At 43.2% G+C, this 22,099-nt stretch overlaps 2 protein-coding genes across 4 annotated transcripts; one reads left to right on the forward strand and one right to left on the reverse strand.

Annotated features, from left to right (window-relative positions):
• Positions 1-163: 163 nt before the first annotated feature.
• On the reverse strand, positions 164-15,452 carry nup205 (nucleoporin 205). 3 transcript variants are annotated; one of them, XM_070907080.1, is made up of 42 exons: positions 15,425-15,452; positions 14,150-14,292; positions 13,794-13,965; positions 13,406-13,550; positions 13,095-13,254; positions 12,682-12,910; positions 12,374-12,538; positions 12,071-12,246; positions 11,775-11,891; positions 11,458-11,595; positions 11,102-11,252; positions 10,611-10,816; positions 10,186-10,368; positions 9,803-9,853; positions 9,191-9,400; positions 8,823-9,060; positions 8,538-8,727; positions 8,218-8,338; positions 7,951-8,032; positions 7,625-7,789; positions 7,383-7,507; positions 7,101-7,215; positions 6,672-6,821; positions 6,275-6,349; positions 5,921-6,078; positions 5,741-5,821; positions 5,343-5,534; positions 5,014-5,215; positions 4,801-4,899; positions 4,534-4,679; positions 4,142-4,333; positions 3,879-4,000; positions 3,319-3,451; positions 2,876-3,002; positions 2,663-2,736; positions 2,402-2,530; positions 2,059-2,164; positions 1,684-1,856; positions 1,355-1,484; positions 1,027-1,143; positions 828-883; positions 164-682 (listed from the first exon to the last, which is right to left on the reverse strand). In XM_070907080.1, the coding sequence occupies exons 1-42, from the start codon at positions 15,450-15,452 to the stop codon at positions 530-532; spliced, it is 5,925 nt and encodes a 1,974-aa protein (XP_070763181.1). In that variant the 3' UTR covers positions 164-529. The 3 variants fall into 3 exon arrangements, with proteins under 3 accessions (XP_070763181.1, XP_070763180.1, XP_070763179.1); XM_070907079.1 differs by having other exon boundaries at positions 828-874; positions 1,015-1,143; positions 2,038-2,164; positions 4,534-4,682; XM_070907078.1 differs by having other exon boundaries at positions 828-904; positions 1,015-1,143; positions 2,038-2,164; positions 4,534-4,682.
• A 546-nt stretch (positions 15,453-15,998) lies between these two features.
• Positions 15,999-19,668, forward strand: agk (acylglycerol kinase). The gene is made up of 14 exons (XM_070907676.1): positions 15,999-16,157; positions 16,279-16,318; positions 16,406-16,485; positions 16,599-16,674; positions 16,773-16,898; positions 17,007-17,101; positions 17,262-17,331; positions 17,557-17,636; positions 17,732-17,789; positions 18,295-18,442; positions 18,571-18,668; positions 18,812-18,882; positions 19,008-19,092; positions 19,241-19,668. Exons 1-14 carry the CDS (start codon positions 16,048-16,050, stop codon positions 19,373-19,375), a joined length of 1,272 nt encoding a protein of 423 aa, XP_070763777.1. The 5' UTR covers positions 15,999-16,047; the 3' UTR covers positions 19,376-19,668.
• The last annotated feature ends 2,431 nt before the right edge of the window (positions 19,669-22,099 follow it).

Genomic DNA, 22,099 nt, shown 5'->3' on the forward strand with positions numbered 1-22,099 from the left:
TTTGTCAGAAGTGGTCGATAGTCTGAAGATGCGTGCGACAAGTGAATGGTGATATCTGCAGCTTTTACTCACTCACTCACACACACACACTCACACACACCTAATTATAGGTGCTTCGTTGTGTGAAGTAGACAAGTATTTAACAGATTTAGAAAAAGTTTATTTTCACAAAGGAAGAAAGGGGAAATCAGAGCCAACAAAAGAATATCAAATTCTTTTAACAAGTAAAAATTTCATAAGTGTGTCGTGCAAGTTGCTTTTTCTCACTTCTTTGAGGAACGCTCCTTGCACAGCGATAGCCAAACATAATTAAGACTGCTCACACAGAATGCTCCACGTGTTGTGATGGCGTTGACATCCCAAAATACTCAAAAGAGAGGAGCTGCAAACATGTCCGTACAAAGGAGTGACACTGCCAGAAAAAGCAAACTGACAGAGAGTTGGAGTCCCTTGTAGTTTTCTGGTTTTCATTCAATAAGAAACTGAGAATTTGGGTCTTGGCCAGTCTTTGCATTTGCGTGCATCTGTCTCAGCTTTTGGGCTGTCGGAGCAGGCCACGGATCCTGCGAACCAGGGCCTGGATGAAGGTGTAGCGGGAGCGGACCTGGCTGTACAAGCCCTCCACCTCCAGCAGCTTCCTCTGCAGGGCCTCTCCGAAACCTGCCGCCATGTCACTCTTCAGCTGCACTCACACACAGGAGACAAGACAGAGGGATCAGGAATAATGTAGGTGGTTCAGACGCAATGGACAACACAACATGATGTTTGTCAGAGCAGCATAAACAACATTACACACAGCTGGCTGCCAGCTAACAGCCATTTCTTACCAGGTCTAGGTCTTGCTGGCTGACTCGGGATAGGCCAAGGCCACGACCTCCACTTGCCTGCAACCCGCCAAACGAGTCTGAAGAAAATAGATATTCAACTTAGCAATCAAGCTATTCCACTCTTTCTAATTAAGACTGATTCCAAGCCTGGCTTTAATGTGCACATATCTGTAGCATCTTTTCTCACCGTCTGTGAGGCGTGATCTATACAAACTGGCTCCAGGCAACAGGGAGTCCTTGGGGTCGGTGGGAGTACAGTGCAACAGGTAGTACTCCAGGTGGCGCCACAACACAAACAAGCAGGTTTCAATAACGTCTGAGGAACAGACAGGTCAAGGCAAATCATTGCAATTCAAGATGTGGCATTTCCACATGGTGTTATTATAATATACAATAACCTATTGGTGGACAATATGCGAATTGATTTGTGAGTTTTTATTCTGGTGTGCTGTAAAGGGGTCAAACTTGTTAAGTTAAACGCTGTAGTCCTGTGACTACAACTAAGCCTGCAAGGAGCCAAAGGATACAGGAGCACAGGGCCAGCAGCTTGGCTCTGTTGTTGATAAGCTGGACCAGCCGTCTCTTGGCAAGCAAGCTCCTCTGGACTGATGAGATTTTCTCCACCCCTCCTGGGCCTGACACCAGGCCTTGGCACAACTACAAAGAAGATGTCTGTGGTTAGAACTGAAGACAATGCATGTTGGAGCCAATAAGGTGCATCATAGTTACTTTTTATTAATGCCTTTGTTTACTTTGACTATTAAAATGAACCATTTATGAGGGAAAAACTGTTGGCTCAGTGTGTACAGCAGTGTGGTGAGCGTGAGGCAGAGCGAATGTATTGGTCCATCATTACCTCCTTAAGCTCCTCAGGGGGCAGCTGATCCAGGCTCTGCAGCTTGCCCAGGCTTTGTCTGTGACTCTGGTGGAACCGGAAGAAATCTGCTGCGCTGTTCTTCAGCAGGTACATGACCAGACCCAGGCTGGGGGCCCGGGAGTAAGCCATTGACGGCAGAGTGGATGACAGATCTTAAAAAACAAAAGCCACGGTTCAGTCTCATGCTTGTGGAAGCCGACAAGTTCTGTTGAAAATGCTGACACTGAAAAGGACTTTTTACAAACATGAGGGGACTAATACTGTAAAACTGAAGAAAGTATGACCTGTTCATACAGTGACATGAGTCAAATTCCTGAGCAGAATATCACTGACCTGTGCGCCCTCCGTCCCTGCCAGCTGGCTCGCAGCCTGACGGGCTGAAGAGGCAGATGCTGAACTGGGCCTGGGCTGAGCTCTGCAGCAGCAGGGTTTGGCAGTACTCCATGATGTTAGCACACACCTGGGAACAGAGGACAGCACCTCTCAGGTCACTGGCAAGGGAGTACTGATGAATAATCATGACTGTGCACTATACAAGCCTCCACACACATTGTTTCAGAGCTATTTTTATCCATTTATACTGTTGGAATGTGTGAAAGGTATTCTTCTTACCAGGAATACACTACTTACATTTACACAGGAATTACAAAATCATATATCTCTTCCTACTGCATTTATAGAATGCTTTTTGTCTGACCTGCTGCATGGCAACCTCCATCTCCTCTCGTCTTTCTGCTGAGTCTCCAGGTGCAGCGATCTCCGCCTGCTTCAGCAACCTGTCTCGCTCTCCCCCAGCCAGACGGCAAAGCAGGGAAAGACAGAGACGCTAAAAAAAACACATACATATTATCAACCGTACAATTCACACATTGGAATGCGTGTGCTTTAGCAGCGACACAGAAGACACCAACAAAAACACATATACACTACATGATAAAGACAGTGGCGGCTATCTTACCTGGAATCTGTTGATGTGACCCTGAAACTCCAGAAGAGCAGCACTGCTGACCTCCCCACCCATCTCAAGGGCACCTGGGAGACCAAGCAGTACACAGACAACACCATTCACTGAGTCTCTGATGTATGAATATGTGGTGGCACAATGGAAATGGAAAAATATTACAGATAGCAAAGTGAATAAAGAAGGAAGGTTAATTGTTTATTGTTGTACCTGGCAGAGCCGTCTTACTGATGATGCCTGTCAGCAAAGAGAGCTCCTGCAAAGCTCCCATACTGAGCTCCTGACAGCGCAACAGGGACTGGATGGTGTCTGCATGGACTATCAGCCACTGGAGAACCTACACACACACACAGAAAAAGAGAAAGTTAGAATGTAAGTGCAATGTTTATAAAGCTGTTTGTAATTTTCATGAAACTACCATGATCAAATAAAACCTGAACTCTTTTTCTTGGCACTTGCTATCCAGCTGATAAAAGATAAATATCTACAGCATTTACCCCAACTAAAGTCTACAGAGTCAGCAAGACAGCATTTATGAGGTAATGGACTTAATAACATACTGACTTTTAGGATTTTCAGTAGGTAAGATTTTTTTTTTTTTTTAAATCCACCAAAAATAACAGTTTTCTTCATATCACTTGTTGTGCATTTACCTGTGCCGCCCCCTGCTGGTGATTCATGGTGGTAGAGGTCAGAATCACCTGAAAGAGCCTCAGGGTCGGTAAGAGAATCTGCCTGTAGCGGTCCATAGGGCTGGGGATGAAGCCTGATGGGTCCCTCATCCCCCTGGAGACCACAAGGGAACAGACACAGACTTAATACTATACACAGACACCTTAAGAACAGAGGATATTTGGACGAGAGGGAATAAGCTAAAGTCAATTAAATGCATCTCAATGAAGCAAAAAAACATTTATTTAATATTTACATCCTTGAGGAGCAAGTTGCCGACGCACTATACCAACCTGTTCAATTCTAAAACTGCCTGACTTTTCTACTTGCAACTAAGAAGCTTTTAATTATGTTGCATTAGTGAGGAATTACCATCCAAACAAATAGTATTTCATTCTTTAAATCAATGTAAAACCAATTGAGGAGTCAGGTCTGAATGTAAGAAATGTACTTCTGAGTATATTTCATTCAAAAAACAATAAATCAACAACATCACAATTTCATGACAATAAAAACACACCTTCCCCTTCCTCATCCATACCTGTGTGCATCGCTGTCAGGTACCATGTCAAACACCTGGCACTCTATCAGCTGCGCCACCAGCCCACAGCGCAGCAGCTCCACAGCTCCCTGGCCCGTCTTAGCCACACGAGTCAGCAGAGCCTGAAAACACACAGCAGAGTTTGTAGCGCACTTACACAGGCTTCAGACAGAGGCTACTAATCCTATGGGGCCTCCTTTAACTCCGGTGGAGTCAGACTTTAGAAAAACATCATGTGTCTGTTTAAGTGCACATCTCCTCACCATTTTGCTCTCATATATGTAGAGTGGTTTGAGGAGGGGTGGCTGAGGTGTGAGCAGGCTCTGCAAGGCGGCGTCATCCTGTCTCAGGCTCTCTACTAGCGACCGCAGGTAGCCACTGTTGCAGACGTAAACCAGCCACTGATTCTGACGGTCTATGGACAGGATCCGGTCCAGCACCGCCAGAGCCAACATCTGACAGAAAGGGAGAGGAAACAAGAATGAAAAAGCAAGCAATGAATGTAAAATAAGCCTGGCTACGTAGTCAAAAAATATAGAGGTATTTGTCTCAGCTGTGTATATAGCCTCTGAACAGACCTTTGTAATTTCACATGCTTTAAAGTTTAATTTTAAGAAAAGGTAAATGAGTCATATTGTTGATGTTTGGCTCTTACCCTGCTTATTTCATGGCCGTCACAGGCGTCTCGACACACCACCTCCATGAGAGACTTGCCATAGCTCTCAATGATGGCGAGGTTCTCTCTCTGCAGTTTGGAGAAACTATCTTCAGGGGCTGTGAGACGCTCCCACATTGCCTTCCCTGCTGGAGGGATGGAGGGAGAGATTTTCTCAGATGACAACATCTTTACATTGTCCCTTGAAATAACACCAGATTAGGGATTTAGTTCCAGACCATCTGTATGAATGTTTCTGTGTTGTACCTGTCTGCAGAGTGTCTGGTTCCTCAGGTTTCTGGGCGATTTGAAGGTAGTACAGCAGAGAGCCATACAAGTGAGCACGCAGACGCTGATATCCACCTCCTTAAAGTGAAAAAGACAATACTATAAAATCTAACCTTTAAGTTTGTGCTAGCAAAATTTCCCATGTGAGAAATGTGGATTTATGAGTGAAAGCAGTTTTAAGTCATCACTGACCGGTACAAAGAATGAAGTCCAGCAGCTTGCGGAGAATCAGATGCAGGGCGGAGTTGGCGATGGAGGCAAAGCCAGAGGATGTTTCTAATCCCACCCCCTGCTGCTGCTCAGACAGGACCGATTGGCTGAGGTGGGCTGTCAGAGTGAAGACTGCCCCAGCAACAATGGGCATCAGTTCTCCTGCTGCATCCTCAGATAACACCTGGACAATGCAAACCAACGTTTCCATTTAGTTGTTATGATAACGTGGAGATTTGTCAGCTCTTATAGGAACGTATTCGCAATTTATCAATACACATGAAATGATGAGTCCAAACATCCTCACTGACCTTATCATGCAGGTCTAGCAGCAGGTCTCTGATGATGAGCTGCCTGTCATCAGCAGGTATGAGATCAGCAGGGCAGGCGGTCAGCAGCGTCTCCACCAGGCTCCTCCAGGACCGCAGCGCATGCCGCTTTGCACTCAAACTCCTACGGACACGATTGCGTTCCACCACCTGCTGCAGGATGGAGTTCACCTCCTAGAAGAACGAACCCAAGGACAAAGGTGAGTGTGGGCAAAAAAATGTTTAGCTTTAAAAGCAATTTCAATCACAATATTGGTCAAAAGGAGCAATTAAAAAAGAGGAGCCATCAAGCAGTGGACTGTAACTTTTGGTTATTCCTGCCCCACAACATGTCACTAAATTACACAAAAATGAAGTCCCATTAGTTTTAGTTCACTCACCTCCATTAGCAGGGGCCTCTGTCCAATGGCTGCCATTCCCTGCAGTGCATTCACCTCAGCAACCAGCACTCTATGTAGCAACTGTGAGGACAATTCAAAACAAAATATGACACATGAAACTCAAAAAACAAGTTGAAACAACACAACAGAGAAGATTACGTGTTCAACCTGGAAACTCACCTTAACGTTGCACACAGTGTGTCCCTGCTCATTAACATGCTCACAGTTGGAGATCACCTGTTCTATCTGAGTGCGCTCAAAGAAGTCCAGCTGCAGCAGCTCAGGCATGTCCTGGCTGAAATCAATGGCGTCCAGCACACTCAGCAGCTTCCTGCGCACTGATGCCATCAAACAAGGACAAGATGAGAGTAAACGTCAAAACCAATCTGGTATGATATTAAAAGAACCTCAAAAAGCCTTAAATGACAGCTTGAATAAATTACTCAAAACTTCAAGTGTGTGAAGACTCCTTAAATGTTTATAGCATTTAGCTAACAATATTTGATTTAAAATGTGTACTAAGGTGGCACAAACCTTTAGAAACTGTGTCAAAATGCAGGAAACCGCTGACTGATCTGGTTTCTTCCTCCATGCCTGATTCCCCATCAGCTAAAAAGAAGAAGAATTATGAGGTTCTTAGGTTCATGGATTAATGAGATTTGTTGTGTGGTCATGGTGATTGGGAGTTTACGTGTGCATGTGAGGGTGTGGGATCATTACTTTTGTATATTCACTTTGAGTATCAGCAGGTTTTGGCAATTTTAAATTTTAAGATATTTTAAACAATAAACATTAAAAACAAAAGGCCAGAATTCATTCAGTTGTTTCAAAAAGTGTGTATAAATTGAAATGTGTATCCTCATCCTCTAATATGTGGAGAATTAAACTGAATTTTAAGCCTTTTAGACCCACAAAAACACAACAAATATACCTGTGTGTTGAGTGTGTGGCTGGTCATCCAACAGGAGGCTGACGAGGTGCTGTGTGTGTGAACGCTGGCGGTTCAGTGAGGTCACTCTCAGCTCAATTGCAGCTGTTTTCATGAGCCAAGACATCTGGGAGAGGGCAGCGATCTGATTACCTGAGGAGAGCAGAAAGTAGAATCGCGACAATGAAAAGATGTGCTTTCCTTGTATTTTCATCAACACGCCCACATTCACATTTCATCAGTGACATAGTGCACATGGCTTTGAAATATTAAAACCATTTTAAAATCATTATCAAATCAGAATTTTCTTTCAGCTGAAATACAAAACCACTAATTTCTATTAATGTTTCTGCATTTGCTGCCTCTTTGTTGTTGATGTCTTTCATTCATCACAGCCCTAATGCTTTTGTTATTATATATTTTAGTGCTCACTAGGCAGGATGAAGGGTAGGTGCTGCAGGTGAGAGAACAGGAAATCCTGGCTGGTCCTCAAATAGCGCATGGTGGGTCCTGATGTGTCTGGGCAGGCACACAGCTGGTAGATCACCTGAGAGAGTGAGACAATGACAGAGACACGCAAATCAATCATTCAATCCATTTTGCATAAAAAGCAAAAATGGGAGGTGATACTGTGCTACATCTCTCACTACAGAGACTGATCTCCACGTCAAAGTGCCTCATTTCTGGGCATTTTGAGCAGACGATGAGGAATACCTGGTAGCAGAGTTCAGCCAGGTGTGGGGCCTGCTGTGTGAGTACAGGTCCTGATCTCTTCTCAGTGCCTCTCTGCAGCAGACTCAGGATGGCGTGCAGGCAGCTCCGTGGACATCCCAACACACCTGTAACACACAAGTGCACCATCAACTCAGAACATCTGATCCCTTTTCCATCCAAACCAGGACCCCACAAATATTGCAAAAATCACAACAGCCATCAAAATGGACGTGCGGTCTGACCTGGGTCCTGGAGGTTGGTGGAGGACACAGGCTTCTTGACTTCATAGCCCAAAAGATACAGGGCCAGGTTGGGCGTCTTCAGCTCCAAAGAGGTGATGAGCAGGTTCAGGATATGGATCTGGGTTTCATGTCGGATTCTTGCAACCTTCTTTTGTGGATCAGAGTCTGGATTTTGGGGGGTAATGAAGTAGGTGACAGCTATGAAACACAAGTTTAGCTTTCACAGTATTAAAACAGCAGGATTTAAATCAAACACAGAATATGGTACAGTTTTTAATCCGATTACATTCTTCTTTTTTTTTTAAAGACAACACGACGTCTCTCACCATCTTCTTTCTCTGCTCCTTCCTCTGCCTCTTCATTGTCCAAACACTCCACAAAGCCTGCCATGAGCTTGTCACTCACAGACTGAGGGACGGAGACAAAAATAGTGGTCAAGTCAACAAAATTTTTTTTATTTTATTCTACTTGAAATAATATATAAAACTACTGTACAAAACTTTTCTTTTGCTTACTGCTCATCATTTTGTGAAATATCCTGAAGCTTTGTGGGAAAAGTATTTTTCATTCGTTAAGATTTGAGACTTGTATACCTGGTCATGTGTGAAATCTCCCACCAGCCTATTCTGAATGTTGGGGTAGTTGGCGATGCGACGCAGGATCTTGGCACTCTGGAAGGCAGCCTCTGGGTTGGAGCTGCTGTGGTACAGATACCTGCAAGGGACAAACATAGTTAAACCCATTCTGAACAAATTAGCCCTTTAAAAAGAGTTGTTTATCTTAAATATAACCTACAATGATTTCTGATGAGGCTTTATAACATTTCAACTCTTCTACATAGTAAAGCATGGAGAGATACAGGAAAGAGAGGGGTTGTACACCACAGTTGGTGTTAAAACCTGGATGCCCTTACCTGGCAATATTGACTATGTGATCGGCCCTTCGAGTTTGAGGACTGACCCCCTGGAGAAGCTGCTCCAAGGGCGAAACCAGCAGGGAGGCCTGGCTCTCCCTGAGGAGGTCCATGAACACCACCTCCTTCTGCAGAGCCAAGTCCAGCAGACGCAGGCAGTGCAGCACCGCCGACTCCAAGTGCTTCTTACCTGTAGGAGGAGAGTGATGGAGCATGTCGTCAGAACAAACACACACACACAAACAGTCCCTCTTTCTCCGAGAGCGGCAGCATATGTCCTCTCACCAGGGAAGGGTGCATAGGTGTCCAGCTGGCGGACACCCTCCTCCAGCAGGCTGAGGCAGAGGGCCAGCATGGGCGAGTCGTTGAGCAGGTGGAACATGATGCTGTGGCCGGGGGGCTTGTAGGCCAGGACCTGCTCGCCCTGCAGCTCCACCATCTCCTGGACAAAGTCTGACGGCTGGGGCTCGTAGTCCCGCAGCAGCTTGTGGAACACCTCCAGGACCGCATCAGCAACCTCCCACTGAGAGATGGCAAAGGAAAAAAGGAAACACATGAACAGATGTATGAGTGGTTCAAATACGCACATGCATGCTGCAGCTACATGTCTTCACCTTGTAAAGACACAGGGAGAGCACTACACAGCACTTTACCTTCTCAGCTGGACGGCGATATGCTCTGGTGGGGAAAGGGAGGAACACAGCGTCGCGCAAGAAGTTCAGGTAGGGCTGGAAGCCTGGCACTCGTAGCCCCGCCCCTAAATTGACAGGCAGGCTGCTCTCGACCAATGTGCTGGTCAGATGACAGAAGCCTCGTGTCAGGGGATACTCCTCACAGCTTGACTCGATCTCGTTCAGCTCCACCTGACAGCCAAAAAAAAAAACAAATCACAAAGTTAGCCACCGAAATATGCATCTCCTTACAGGTTATATAACTTTTGAACAAGAAGGTTTTCACACTGATGAGAGATCAAGTCTAATTTTACCAAAACACAACAGTCAAAGAGAAGAACTCACTCACTTCCTGTCTGCATTACTTTGCATCACAACAACACATTTGGGTCTTAAAAACATTCCCTTTGGCCGTCAAATGTCTCAAGGCAGACAAATACAAAATGATCCTGGCAGCCCGATGTGGTCTCATTGCTCTCTGTACCCCCTAATGAACCATCTTATTTGCCTATCTTGAAGTTGAGAGATAAAAATTCAAAACTTCCCTTCGAATTGGGAATCCAGCATCACATTCACTAACCACAAAAGGCTCACCTCAATTCCAGCTGCCTGCCTCTGTCCTGGGGCTCGCACTGTCTGAAGGATCTGTGAAAAAGAACATGAAGTTACAAAACTTTGAATCTGATACAAAAATATCTGACTACACAAAAAGCTGCAAAACTCAAAACAATGTCATAACACTACATGAATTTAGTGCTTTAGATAAAAGATAAGAGAACAGACTTGCCAGTCGAGAAAATCTGTCAGCTACTCTGATAATATGACTGACAGTTTGCAGTTTTAGGGTTAGCTGAGCTTTATATAGACATCAAATGCGTTCAGTAATTATGTTCATACTTCATATAACAAAAGGCACACTCTCCTTCTTCTCATAAAATCATCAACTAAAATTGTTCCATTCATTTATAAAGGCTAACCTGCGTGTACTCCAGTGACTGCCAGAGTGAAGCAGCGATCTCTGGTGACTTCCCAAAGGCTGCCAGGCAGTGCATGAGCTCGGCCTTCAGGACAGGAGGAACACTGCACTGTAGCAACCCCAACATCACTACAACTGGGGTCCACTGGGGATGCTCACACAATGCCAGTCGAGCATTTTCACTCTAGGGAAAAAACATAACACACACACACACACACACACACACACACACACACACACACACACACACACACACACACAGTTAGATGAGAACAATCTCAGCAATCTGAATAGTTTTCCAAGGCACAATGTGAATATATAAGGAATTCAAAATAAATTGATCACACATTAATCTTGACCTCAATGTTGACGCTATGAGGACACAACCAAATGTTCTCATCCTTCTAGTGAATTGTTGTACCATACCCATGTAATGATGGTGGTGAGCAGTTGCAAAAATGAGGTGAGTCCGTCCAGCTCTCTTTGAGTGATGCCCCTTAGTGGTGGGTGGCGGTACTGTGCTGCATCTGGATTTGGAAAGTCTCGTCGCAGGTTCTCATGGTAGAGCATAAGGGAGTGAAAAAAGTGTTCCCAAGACACAGGGCTGCCGGAGACTCCCTGCATGTTGTCACCTGCATATATGTACATGAAGTTAGTTGGTATTCATTTGGATATGTTTAAAACAATAAAGCAATAGGCTTTTAGAGTCTGATGTCCATATCACCTAAATTTGAAGTTAAATAAATTAGAATTTGAAAGTCTCATCATTCCTTTCATATTCACAACTGAACTACGAAATAATACTCTAATGGCAGTAAATCCCAATCCAGATTACCACAAAATCCAATCAATTTGTCCTTGCCAAAAGGCCAACCTGCACAGCAAATGTTCAGTTTCAATCAACAATCTGCTCTTACTGTGAGTGGCTCCGTTGGTTTTAAGCAGGCTGAAGCAGTAGTGAGCACACTGAGGACCATTGGCGAGGCCTTTTAGCATGCGGAGATAGGAGATATAGAGGGTGGAGGGCAGAAGGTCTCCCATCTGACGCACAAACTTGGACAGAACCACCTGCATCAAAGCATACAAAAAAAACTTTCAACAGAAAGAAGTAAATGGCATGCAAAACATGCTTCTCTCCCGACAGCCAAAATCCAAGTGATCCAACTATAACATTTTGGAATTCTTCTATACGTTTCACTACAACTCTTCATGTGAGGAGAATTTAGTGAATTTAGTTTAGTGCAACCAGGGGTCAGAAATATACAGCTCTTACCTGTTTATGTGGAGGCCTTTGCAGCGCCATTCCCAGGTAGGATCCCTGTAGGGAGGTGTGTTGGAGAGACTCTGTGGGACACCAGAACTCCAGACCCAACTCCAACCCAAATGAGTCCTTACTATAAAACTCTCCTATCTGCAAAGACAAAGCAGTAACCAACACTGTGACAAACTTCTACACACATGTAGGAGTTGAAGCTTATTCTACTCCTGCTATCGGTATCTCCATTTGAGATAATATTACTGTTAAACCTTTAAAATGTAAAAAAGTGATGTTAGCTGATGTGTGTGCATGGGTTTGTGAAAAAGACTAACAAGGATCATGAGGTGGTCTAAGTCCTTGCGTAGCGATGATGGAAGCTCACTGTCCATCTGTAGGGACATGTGCACCAGGCGGGCATCCTCATCAGCACGGTTACGAAGCTGTTTCACCTACAAAGACAACAATAAGATGTTAATTAAATAATATAAATCAGTATGCAAAATAACAGAACTACAACCTGATAACTAATCAGAGAATGTCTAATTCAGACAAGCTGACATTACAACATGATATCCATACAAATTAACTTCTTACTTAAGTATAAACATTGGAGGTAGACGTCTCTCACCTTCATTGGCATGAGTGCCAGGAAGTCTGTGATGAGTGAATGGAGGCGGCGGATGTAAAACTCTTCCTGGGCAAAACTCTCACATCCCAGCATGCCCTCCTTCATAAACAGGAAGACATCTCCCAGTAGAGCCTGGTCAGCCAGAGCCTCGTCTGCCTCCGTGAACTCAACCAGGGCTGCAAAGCACACACACACATACAAACATACATACTACATTTAAATGGCTACTATGTTTGAGAACTCATATTCCTTCAAACAGCTAGTAGGCATATTTAATGCATGTCCAAGAAATGGGGCCCTTACCACATCCCTGTGGTAGCTGAGAAAGAACTCTGAGAGACAAAGCCCAGGCCAGTCGACACACAGCCTGCAGGCCTGGAAGCTTCCACGGCTGGCCGTCCATGAGACGACTGTGCACTGCAGACACATACTGCCTCTCAGTCAGCAACGGCAGTGCCTGGAGCAGATCTAGAGACAACACACGGAGATAATCCTTCACTATCTATAAAAGCAAAACACGGAAACTAACAGCAATCTTATGCATAGCAACAAGTGGTAAGTTCAATTAAAGTTAAAATGATAGACATTATATGTATTTAACATGTTCTCACCATCTCTATCTTCTGTTCCCTGTTCTACGAAGCTGACATCCAGGCAGTAGAGCAGCGCCATGACCAGAGCCAGGTTCACACTGTCCAGTGAGCCATCAGCTTGAGCTGTCACTGTCTCCAGGTGGCCAATAAGAGCCAGGGTGTCATCTTTAGTCAAAGGTGATTGGCAGGTCCATGAAAACAGGCTGTCTGCCAGGGCCTGTCGGGATTCTTTGATGAGGTCAGAAACCTGGGGACGAGAGATGGAGTTAAATGTTGTCCATATTCCTCTCCGTATATTCCTCCACTCCATGTTTATACTCCAGCTACAACAGAAATGTACTGGCTTTGCTCGAGTCAAGTATGATTGAAAATTAATACTTTGTGAAGATGATTATTTCGGTTTCAAATTAACACACAAGATTTGCTCCCACCTCTTTCCTGTGCTTCTCGTTGCCCAGGCCGCGTTCCTTCTGCAGCCGTTCGAACTCACGCGTCACATTTATCTCTGACACCAAGGTTAGGATGCGTTTGGTCAGACCCTGGTTCATCAGTTCATCTGTAAAACGCGTCGTCAAAGCCACCAGCTCTCCACTGAGTGAGAAAACAAACAACAGCACAGGTCAATAACAAGAACAGATGGGTATCAAGACAAAAAAACAACAGGACAATAAGAGGCTCATCATGTGGACCTTTAAAAGCACCTGTCATTCTCTGTATGTAGATTTGTAGATAGCATTGTTACCTCAGGTCCAGGGTGAAGGTCTTGCCATGGCGTGACTGGATGAGTGTGCGCAGGGAGTTGGCCACACAAAGCTTTCCATCCCAGTAGAGCAGCACAGCTACTAGACCTCGTGTCAGACCTGGAAAATGGGGCTGCTGGTGCTCACCTGGAGAAAGACAAATATATTCAGAGAATCAACTGTGTGAAATATAGATAGATAGGAAATGTCTTTACTACTGAGAGTCATGCAAGTCTCCAAGCCATGGATTTGATCAGGACAAACCAAAACAAAATAGCCATTATAAACTAATGTGAGTGCTGTATCTATAACACAAAATACAACATAATACACTGTCACCAAGCTTCCTGCATGACTTTCTTAATTTGCTTTTTCTTATGCCCACTTTACCTGCCAACAGAAGCTCCAAAGCTGCCAACTCTCCAATATCAAACAAATCACTCAGGATGAAGGCCTCTTTGAGAAGCTGCTCTGGAAGGAGACGCGACCCCTGCTGACCTTGGATGGCGATGCCTTCTGTGCTGGCTTTACGCACCTTCTCTCTCTGCTCTGCACTCTTTGGCTGAAAATTAAGAGAAGACTTGATGTTATTAACATTAGCGTCTCAGAAGACACCATGTATATCAGAAAATGTCTGTCTGCACCAAGGAAGTTGCAGGCTACACATGAAGACTCCTATTGTAACATTCAAATATTAAATGACAAGTCATTACAAAGGATGTGTTTGTGTTTGCTCAGCATCTCACCGGGTTCCTAAAGAGTGAGAGAAAATGTGCTTTGTGTTTCTTCAGCTGCAGGTCCAGGAGGTGGACGCTCTCTGGCTGTCTCCTCAGCACTGCCCCGTCCACCGTCTCCCACAACTCCTTCAGCGGCCCCCACAGACTGGCTCCTGGGTGGGTAAATCGGTTTTCAAAAAAGGTCTTGTCTCACCACACATGCACAGAACTGATTTTTACCACTCCTATTGTATACAACATATACACATATCATGACTCAATTTTGGCAAAAGTCAAATTCTATTCTGGCAGCACACTGTAAGTGAACTTTTGTTATGCAATAAATAGTCCTGTACAATCTGACGTAAAAGACTGACAGGACTGATGTTGTAAAGTGACTTTTTCATGATGTTGACATTGTGAAGCTCTTTTAGACTGCAACAAACAGTAATAACCAGTACAGATATGATACTGATGTAACATACACACCATACAGTTTGATGAAAGATGGGCATGTGATTGACTTAATATTACATTAGGCTTGAGCCTTTTACCTTTTACGTTTGTTATTGTAGATTTTGCCTCATTATTTAATAACACGTAGTATTTAGCGATTATTGTATCACAAATCCCCAGGATAACTAGCTGTCACTAAGCAACATTAATCAGGTCTGTACAAATAAATCTGACCAATGTCACCAGTAAACAACTGACACCCACTCATTGCTCTCTGACAGGAGTAACGTTATATCAAACCAGAGGTTAGTTTAAGCCTGGACCTTAACCGACACGCGAGCTTGTCTGTGAGTTAGGCGTGGACCAACAAAAGAAACCCAGAAGTACAGTAACTGGTGCCAGGAAATGATGCCAAACATGTATTTGCTTGTACCAAGTCAGTTTGTTTCAGTTTTGTTTCCAAATAAGTAAACTCGTCTGCTGACCCGTCTGTCAGGCGCAGCTTCAGAGAAGTCGTATTGCCTGTATGGCATTGGTTCTAATGTGAAAATGTGTTAACGTTAAGATGTAACAGTGTTTGCCCACTGATTAACGGTTTAACCAACCTTCGCTAACCTAGCTAACCTAAACGTAAGGTGTTACGTTTAGTTGGAGGCTAGGCTAAGTTAGCGTAGCAGTCGGGTCTGAACTTGATTGATCCACCACCATGCGGTCAAAACATATGACATGCGACAAAACTGGCGCTAAAATGCGAATATGTATGGGCTTATTTGTGAAATACCAATGAATAGCAACTGCTAGAAATGAACGCAATTCAGTTACACTTAATGAAAGAAATATAGTTCATACCCGAATTTACCGCCATCTGGGCCGCCATGATACACTCCGAAAATTGGACAGAAGGTTCTGGGCTTGCGCCGGTGTGAAATTTAAAATCATCAATTCTATAAACACAGTTTGGTAGCATTTGCTCAACAGAAAGAAATGGCCATGTCTAGTTCAATGTGTATACTGAGTTATTAAGTTGGTAAGATATTTTAAACATTGACATAATTCTGTATAATCTCTTCAGGCGGGGTCCTCGGACCGTTGGAGCCGTCTAGCTGGATGGGAATTGTAGTTTACTAGTGCAGATTAACTCAAGAAGTAATTTAATTGGATTTCCTGTAGATTTTATTTTTATTTTACATTCCGTTCAATTCCAAATATTATTTTCTAGGAAACGTTGATGAAGCAATACTTGTGTTACGCTGAAACGCATTAATGAACCGCATGTGGCACCAACATTGGTTCCGCCCTGAGTCGGTCCGTACTGTTTTGACGTTACACCATCACGTCCATGCTAGCCTGACAGTTGTAGATCCGTGACCGCTGGGATGAAAATGTGTCATTCATGACTTTTACATGTCGGTGCCGCCGTAAATGTTGCACCGCATTAAAATAGGGGGTTTGGGGACATTTGAATCAAAACCATGGCTCGGGTTGTGAAAGTGTTTCGGACTCTTCGGAATCACTGGAAGAAGTCCACGTTTGCTGTGTGCGTCTTGTCTTACGGGGGTTACTGGCTGTATGGTAAACACTGGTGAGTATCTCAGATTATGGTATTTCCACGGATTAGATATAATAATAATAATTATTATAATAATAATGTAGTGTACAGGTCTGTTCGTGTGTTTTACATGTTGTGTCTTGTATCCTATCAGTGACAATGTTCTGCGGAGAGAGGCTTGTCTAGTGGCCAGGGTAAGGCATCACTTATTTTTGCACATAAATTGTCAAAGACAGTCTTCTTTAAGTATTAGTCCTAAGCATCATCATGATCTCTGTTAGGAATTTGGGCGTCAACAGATAGCCCCCCAGGAGCGACTGAGGAAAGCAACAGTGATCTTGAACCCTGCAGCTTGTGGGGGGTAAGAAGACAAAAATCTCAAAACCTCTCACTGACAGTTTTGTCTGGTGGTCTGGACTTCAGACACCATTTTGTCATAGAATTTCTCCAACTCCCTTTCTCAATCTTTCATAGGAAAGCCAACAACCTTTTTGAAAAGAACGCTGCTCCTATTTTACACCTGGCTGGCGTGGAGATTACTATAGTAAAGGTATACTTAACTTTTCCTCCCTCGGAATCCATCAGTGCTATCCGTGGTTCTAGTCGGGATCTCATTGTGTGACACCATGATTATATATTCCTCTACAGACAGATTATGAAGGCCAGGCAAAGAAACTGATGGAGCTCATGGAGCAGACGGACATGCTGATCGTGGCCGGAGGAGATGGCACCTTGCAGGAAGTCGTCACGGGCTTACTGCGAAGGCCAGATCAAGTAGGTGTCAGGCTTTGGTTTAGGGTTAATTTGCAAAACAAGATGAGGACAACCTAATCCAGACAGTTCTTTTAACGATGTCACTGACGGTATGTTTTATGACTGAAGGACTCACTCAGCAACACGCCGATTGGATTCATTCCACTGGGCTCTCACAATTCCCTGAGTCCAAGTCTTCACCTCCTCAGTGACAATAAGGTCAAGTAAGTATCTCATCAATATCATACAGATTTTATCATCACACAGTCCCATGATAGACTGTGTATTGGCTGTGTCTCACTGAGTAAATATATACGTATATGGTATGCGTTTCTTCATAAGTAACTTAAACAAATTTTTACACCTTTTTTATACATTTTCCAGAGACATCACATCAGCAACACTGTCCATTCTGAAGGGAGAAACTGTACCTCTGGATGTGCTACAAATCAAAGTGAGAAACTGCTTCTGTTTAGCCTCTAAATTATGAACATAGTGTTTGTCTGGAATGCAGACACTTGGTCATATCAGTATTTGTTTTCAGATCAAATTATCAGATACTTTAAACATTATAATATGCCTTTCTTCATCAAAGCAAATAGGATAATTATGTTAAATTGTCATGAAAGATTATTGTAAGATGTTATACGTCAGTACTTTAAATGTGTCTTGTTTCTAGGGGGAGACAGAGCAGCCAGTCTTCGCTCTGATGGGACTACGTTGGGGTGCGTTTAGAGATGTGGCTGCAACAATCAGCAAGTAAGATTACACAGTTGGTCACTCAGATTATAACCCCGGGTAACCATGTCATAATCCTGCATACAAAAGAGTAATTAAACCACATTTCCCCGTAGATATTGGTACCTTGGACCACTGAAGACAAAAGCAGCACATTGGTTTAGTACTCTTCGGGTAAGGCCATATTTTTTTTGTCTTTACATGCTTGGGTTAAAACAATATATTGAACCAGTGTTGGCCTTTTATAAAATATCTGGTATTGGAAAGTCACGTCAGCTACCACCAATGTGATTCCTCCCTGGTGTGAAAAACATTTTTCTTCTTTTGTGTAACTCTTAAGTTCTGACTTTGCTAAGTACATTTTCTTTCAAAGGAGGTGTCCTTGACATATATTGTCTATTTTCTACTACCATTGAATGCTTGATTAAATTTCATATTGAGTCACTCTACCTTAAACAGCTGTTAACCTGAAAAAAATGTCTTAAGTGTACATTTCAGTATAATCCTAGTATCCTATAATCATCCAAATGCTGCTGTAGTTTTCCATCCTGACATAAATATACTGTCAATTTGTGAATCGGCGTCATTAAGGTCAAGTTTAAAATATTGAATATCTACCCATGTCTAATTCTGTGGCTGCTGCTGTATTTTAATCTTAAACTGTTGTAAAATCTCTCAGGAGTGGCCCCTGGTCCGGGACGTCTCAGTGTCCTACTTGGCTCCCAGCCTTCGGCCCCCTGACCTGCCCACTCACAAGCCCCCCAGACCCAACCTGCTCTACCGCATCGTCCGCAGACTGAAAAACTACTGGAACCCTCCCGTTGAAGGTACTGTGTGTTACTGTGTTGATACTTGGATCGCAGCATGGCGACATGACACCAAATTCCAACAGTAAAATATTGTGTGTGTGTGTGTGTGTGTGTGTGTGTGTGTGTGTGTGTGTGTGTGTGCTCAGAGCCTCCAAAAGTGGAAGAGCCAGAGGAGTGGAAGGAGCAGCAGCTGTCGACGTTAGAGCTGTTAATTCAAACACACAACAAGAACCCAGTAAAGAGGGTCAGTCTAAAAATAATTGTGCACCTGCAATTGCTCCTGTTCTTATAAAACACTTGAATGCAGACATGATCCTATGAAACCCCATCTGCCTCGTTTTCCTCTTTTATTTTTGTAAATTCCTTTCTATTTCTTTTAACTTGCAGCGACTGAATGACTCCCTGATGATCTGTGCAGAACCAGACAACTTCACTGTGGGCGAGTTCATCACAGTCGGGTTAGTACTTTCAGCCTTTTATTAATCTAATGCAAACAGAGAACACTATCGAGGCAATAGAAATTATATGAAAGCTCATGTCCATGTAAATTCAAGTAAAAGAGTGTAAATGTTCTTCATTATAGGAATAAAAAAGAAGAAGACCCCACTGTATTCACTAAAAACTCCACACACCTTGAAGCCAGTGCTTGCCAGCTGCAGCTGCCAGAGGTCAGAAACCCTTTGTATGATCCTATTTCACTGTGTCATGTCAAATCAAAATGATGTAAGGATTGTGCTAATATTAGTCAGTTTACTTTCTAAAGCTCAGTGTATTTGTTTTTGTCTTGACATTGAACATTACGTCCCGACTCCGCAGGGTGCCGGCGGCTTCTACAACATCGACAACGAGGAGTACGAGGCCATGCCTGTAGAGGTAAGGCTGTTGCCACGGAAACTACTCTTCTACATCAGTGCAGAGCGCAGAGAGCAGCTCCTCTCACAGATGCAGTGATGAGGAAAAAAAAGACAAGAAAGCAAGACAAAAACTGAACTCAAGAGGAACACAAAGCAAAGAAGCAGATGCCATGAAGCTCTGAGGTCATTGTGAAAACGGACGTCTGCTTTGCCTGCAGTTTTAAATGATGGTCTGTTTAATTGCATGTAAACATTGCTAAAATATTCAGTTGAAGTTAGGAGGAGTACATTACATGTGGATGTATATGAAAGGACCAAGGCTTTGTTTCTTTAAGCCAGTAACCCATGTACAGGTTGTCTTACAAATGGACTTTATGTTTACTGAATGGTTTACTATTCATCACATTTGAACTTGGTCAATAAAAATAATCTCTGTACAATTCAACACAAAGTGTTTTTATGCCAGTTGAACATTTAATATGGAAGCATCTAGCAGTTACCTGGTTTAGATAAAGGAGTACATGCGCTTAAAGAGCAGTCTGGATAATAATGTGCTGGTGTGGTGTTGCTACGTCTGCAGGGACCTTTTTAACAACAGTCCTCTGAGTAGCTGCTGGGGCTCAGAGCAGTATGGATCGGTGAGAGGTATGTAGATGAATGACTATGGATGAATATAGGGACGAATATAGGGACGCTGAAGCATTCTGAATGTGCTGTTGCAGATGCCCCAGATCTTGGACCAGGAGTTTGGCAGACTCCTTGGTGAGTCTGATCTGACAGATGGCGTAGACAGCAAATCTGCAGGCTTAAGCGAGTGGCTGCAGTGCAGGTCTCATATTTGGTTTAGGAAAACACAAAGGGAGGCACTCGGTTTCATTTTGGTCATGTTAATTGTGGTGGAAAGATCTTGTAGGGAAATGCCAGTGGTTGAATGTAACTAAGCACATTTACTTGTATTTATTATTTAAGTACAATTTTGATTCTGCATACAAAGATGAACATAATTTAAATTTTAACATAAACTAGGGTGAATTGGGGGGTACCCAGAGATTTAGCATTGCACTTCCATATAGTTGGACAATTCACAAGAGACAGATAAAACAAAAGGATGGTCAAAATCTGAGCAGCAGGTGCCGAGATATCCCTAGTATGGGCCTCGCTCTGAAAGTTTCCCATAATGGTTGTATAGGAACACACAATGGGAGGCACTCAGTTTGGGAAGCATCTTTCATTTGACCCTTAATGGTCATGTCTTTCAAACCCCCACACTTCCAGTTAGTAACACAGGCCTTTTGTTAAAAAGATTAAGTCTCAAGCCCAAGCAAATCAGCAAATTTGTAAAATCGGTGGAGTGCCCCTTTAAACTACCAGTATATAAAGTAGTTCAAATTGGTTACACCTCAACCAAATACAACAGTAAAATGCTGCTTACATGTTAAAGCGTCAGTAATAAAGATTAAATAATAAAATGTATAATAATATTACACTCGTGGGAGCATATTTCTGCTTACTTTACAGTACAAGTACATTTAGCTGGTAATGCTTCCGCATTTTTACTTTTAGGCCCATTTTGAATGCAGGACTTTAGTATTCTTACATTGTGGTATTGCTACTTTAATTAAAGGATCTAAATACCACTTGCACCACTGGAGAATGCTGAGGGAAGATAAGGACCTCATGTCTTGTCCAGATCATCCTGAAAGTCGTTTCATGTCGTGGAAAGCACTGAAAGTGATCCTGGTCAAAGAGGGAAGAGAGAGGTGTAGGTGGAGTAGGATTATAAAAGAAACAGGAATATAGTCATGTAGGGGTTAGATAACACCTAAACTGTATCAATGTTTTATTGTTTTACAATGGCAGTACAGTGAAATGAACAGTTGCTCATGCTATTGAGTTCATGTGTACATTACTGACATCTCTTCCAGTGTTTCACGTTAGTAAAAGATGAAGATTTATTTGTTATTCTGTGAATACTCTTGATTTACATCACAATCAAGAGGAAAACGCGACGTGGATGTGTTGCTGCACGTGTGCAATACTTTTGCTGTTGTTGACATTCAGTAGAGTGACGCGCTGCACAAACGACTGGTTTAGCTGATGCTGGTACACATCTGTGAACGGCTCCACAAAGAAGGCATTTTATACAGTGGTGTGTGTTGTGTACATTCCCTGTTACATTGAACATACACCTGTAAAGCAAACACCATCAGAGGCAAGAGTATACTGACAAGTAAATAGACCAGTCAGGGTCAACAGGTTTTCACTGGAGACAGTAAGGTCATTCAGAAGTGCTAAGGACAATGTACTTCTTCATCTTTCAGCAAATACTGTTGACGCACATACACAGATGAGTCACTTTGCTCTATTAAGTTTGAGAAAATCACATTTCCTTAAGGCCCCATTTTAACAACAAAGCTGGAGTGCCATTCTCTTTCAAAGACAATACTTACTTAGTGCACTTTTTTTTTCACCGACCCAGAAATCATCTTAGGGGGTGTCAAGTGAAAACAGTACAGGCTAGAAGACCATCGGCAGTTCTCAACCTGGGGATCAGCCCCCGAAAGATCATTTCTGGAATGTGACAATGAAAAAAATCAATATTAAAAAGACATATTTTAAAAAATGACTTGGTGTTTTAGCTATGAGAAGGTTGAGAACTGCTACTCCAAATTTATTACGAGGCGAGCATCGGCCTCATGTGTTCCAACATGGAACAAATTATCACTGTGATTGGCAGCGTGGTGGATTAACTCAACCAGTCTGCCAGGATAATTCAAAAGACAGTTGGCTCATTTCGAGAGCTGGATTCACTCAATGGGAC

This window comes from Enoplosus armatus, chromosome 6 (genome assembly GCF_043641665.1).
Source record: "Enoplosus armatus isolate fEnoArm2 chromosome 6, fEnoArm2.hap1, whole genome shotgun sequence".
In the NCBI taxonomy this organism is placed as follows: Eukaryota; Metazoa; Chordata; class Actinopteri; order Centrarchiformes; family Enoplosidae; genus Enoplosus; species Enoplosus armatus.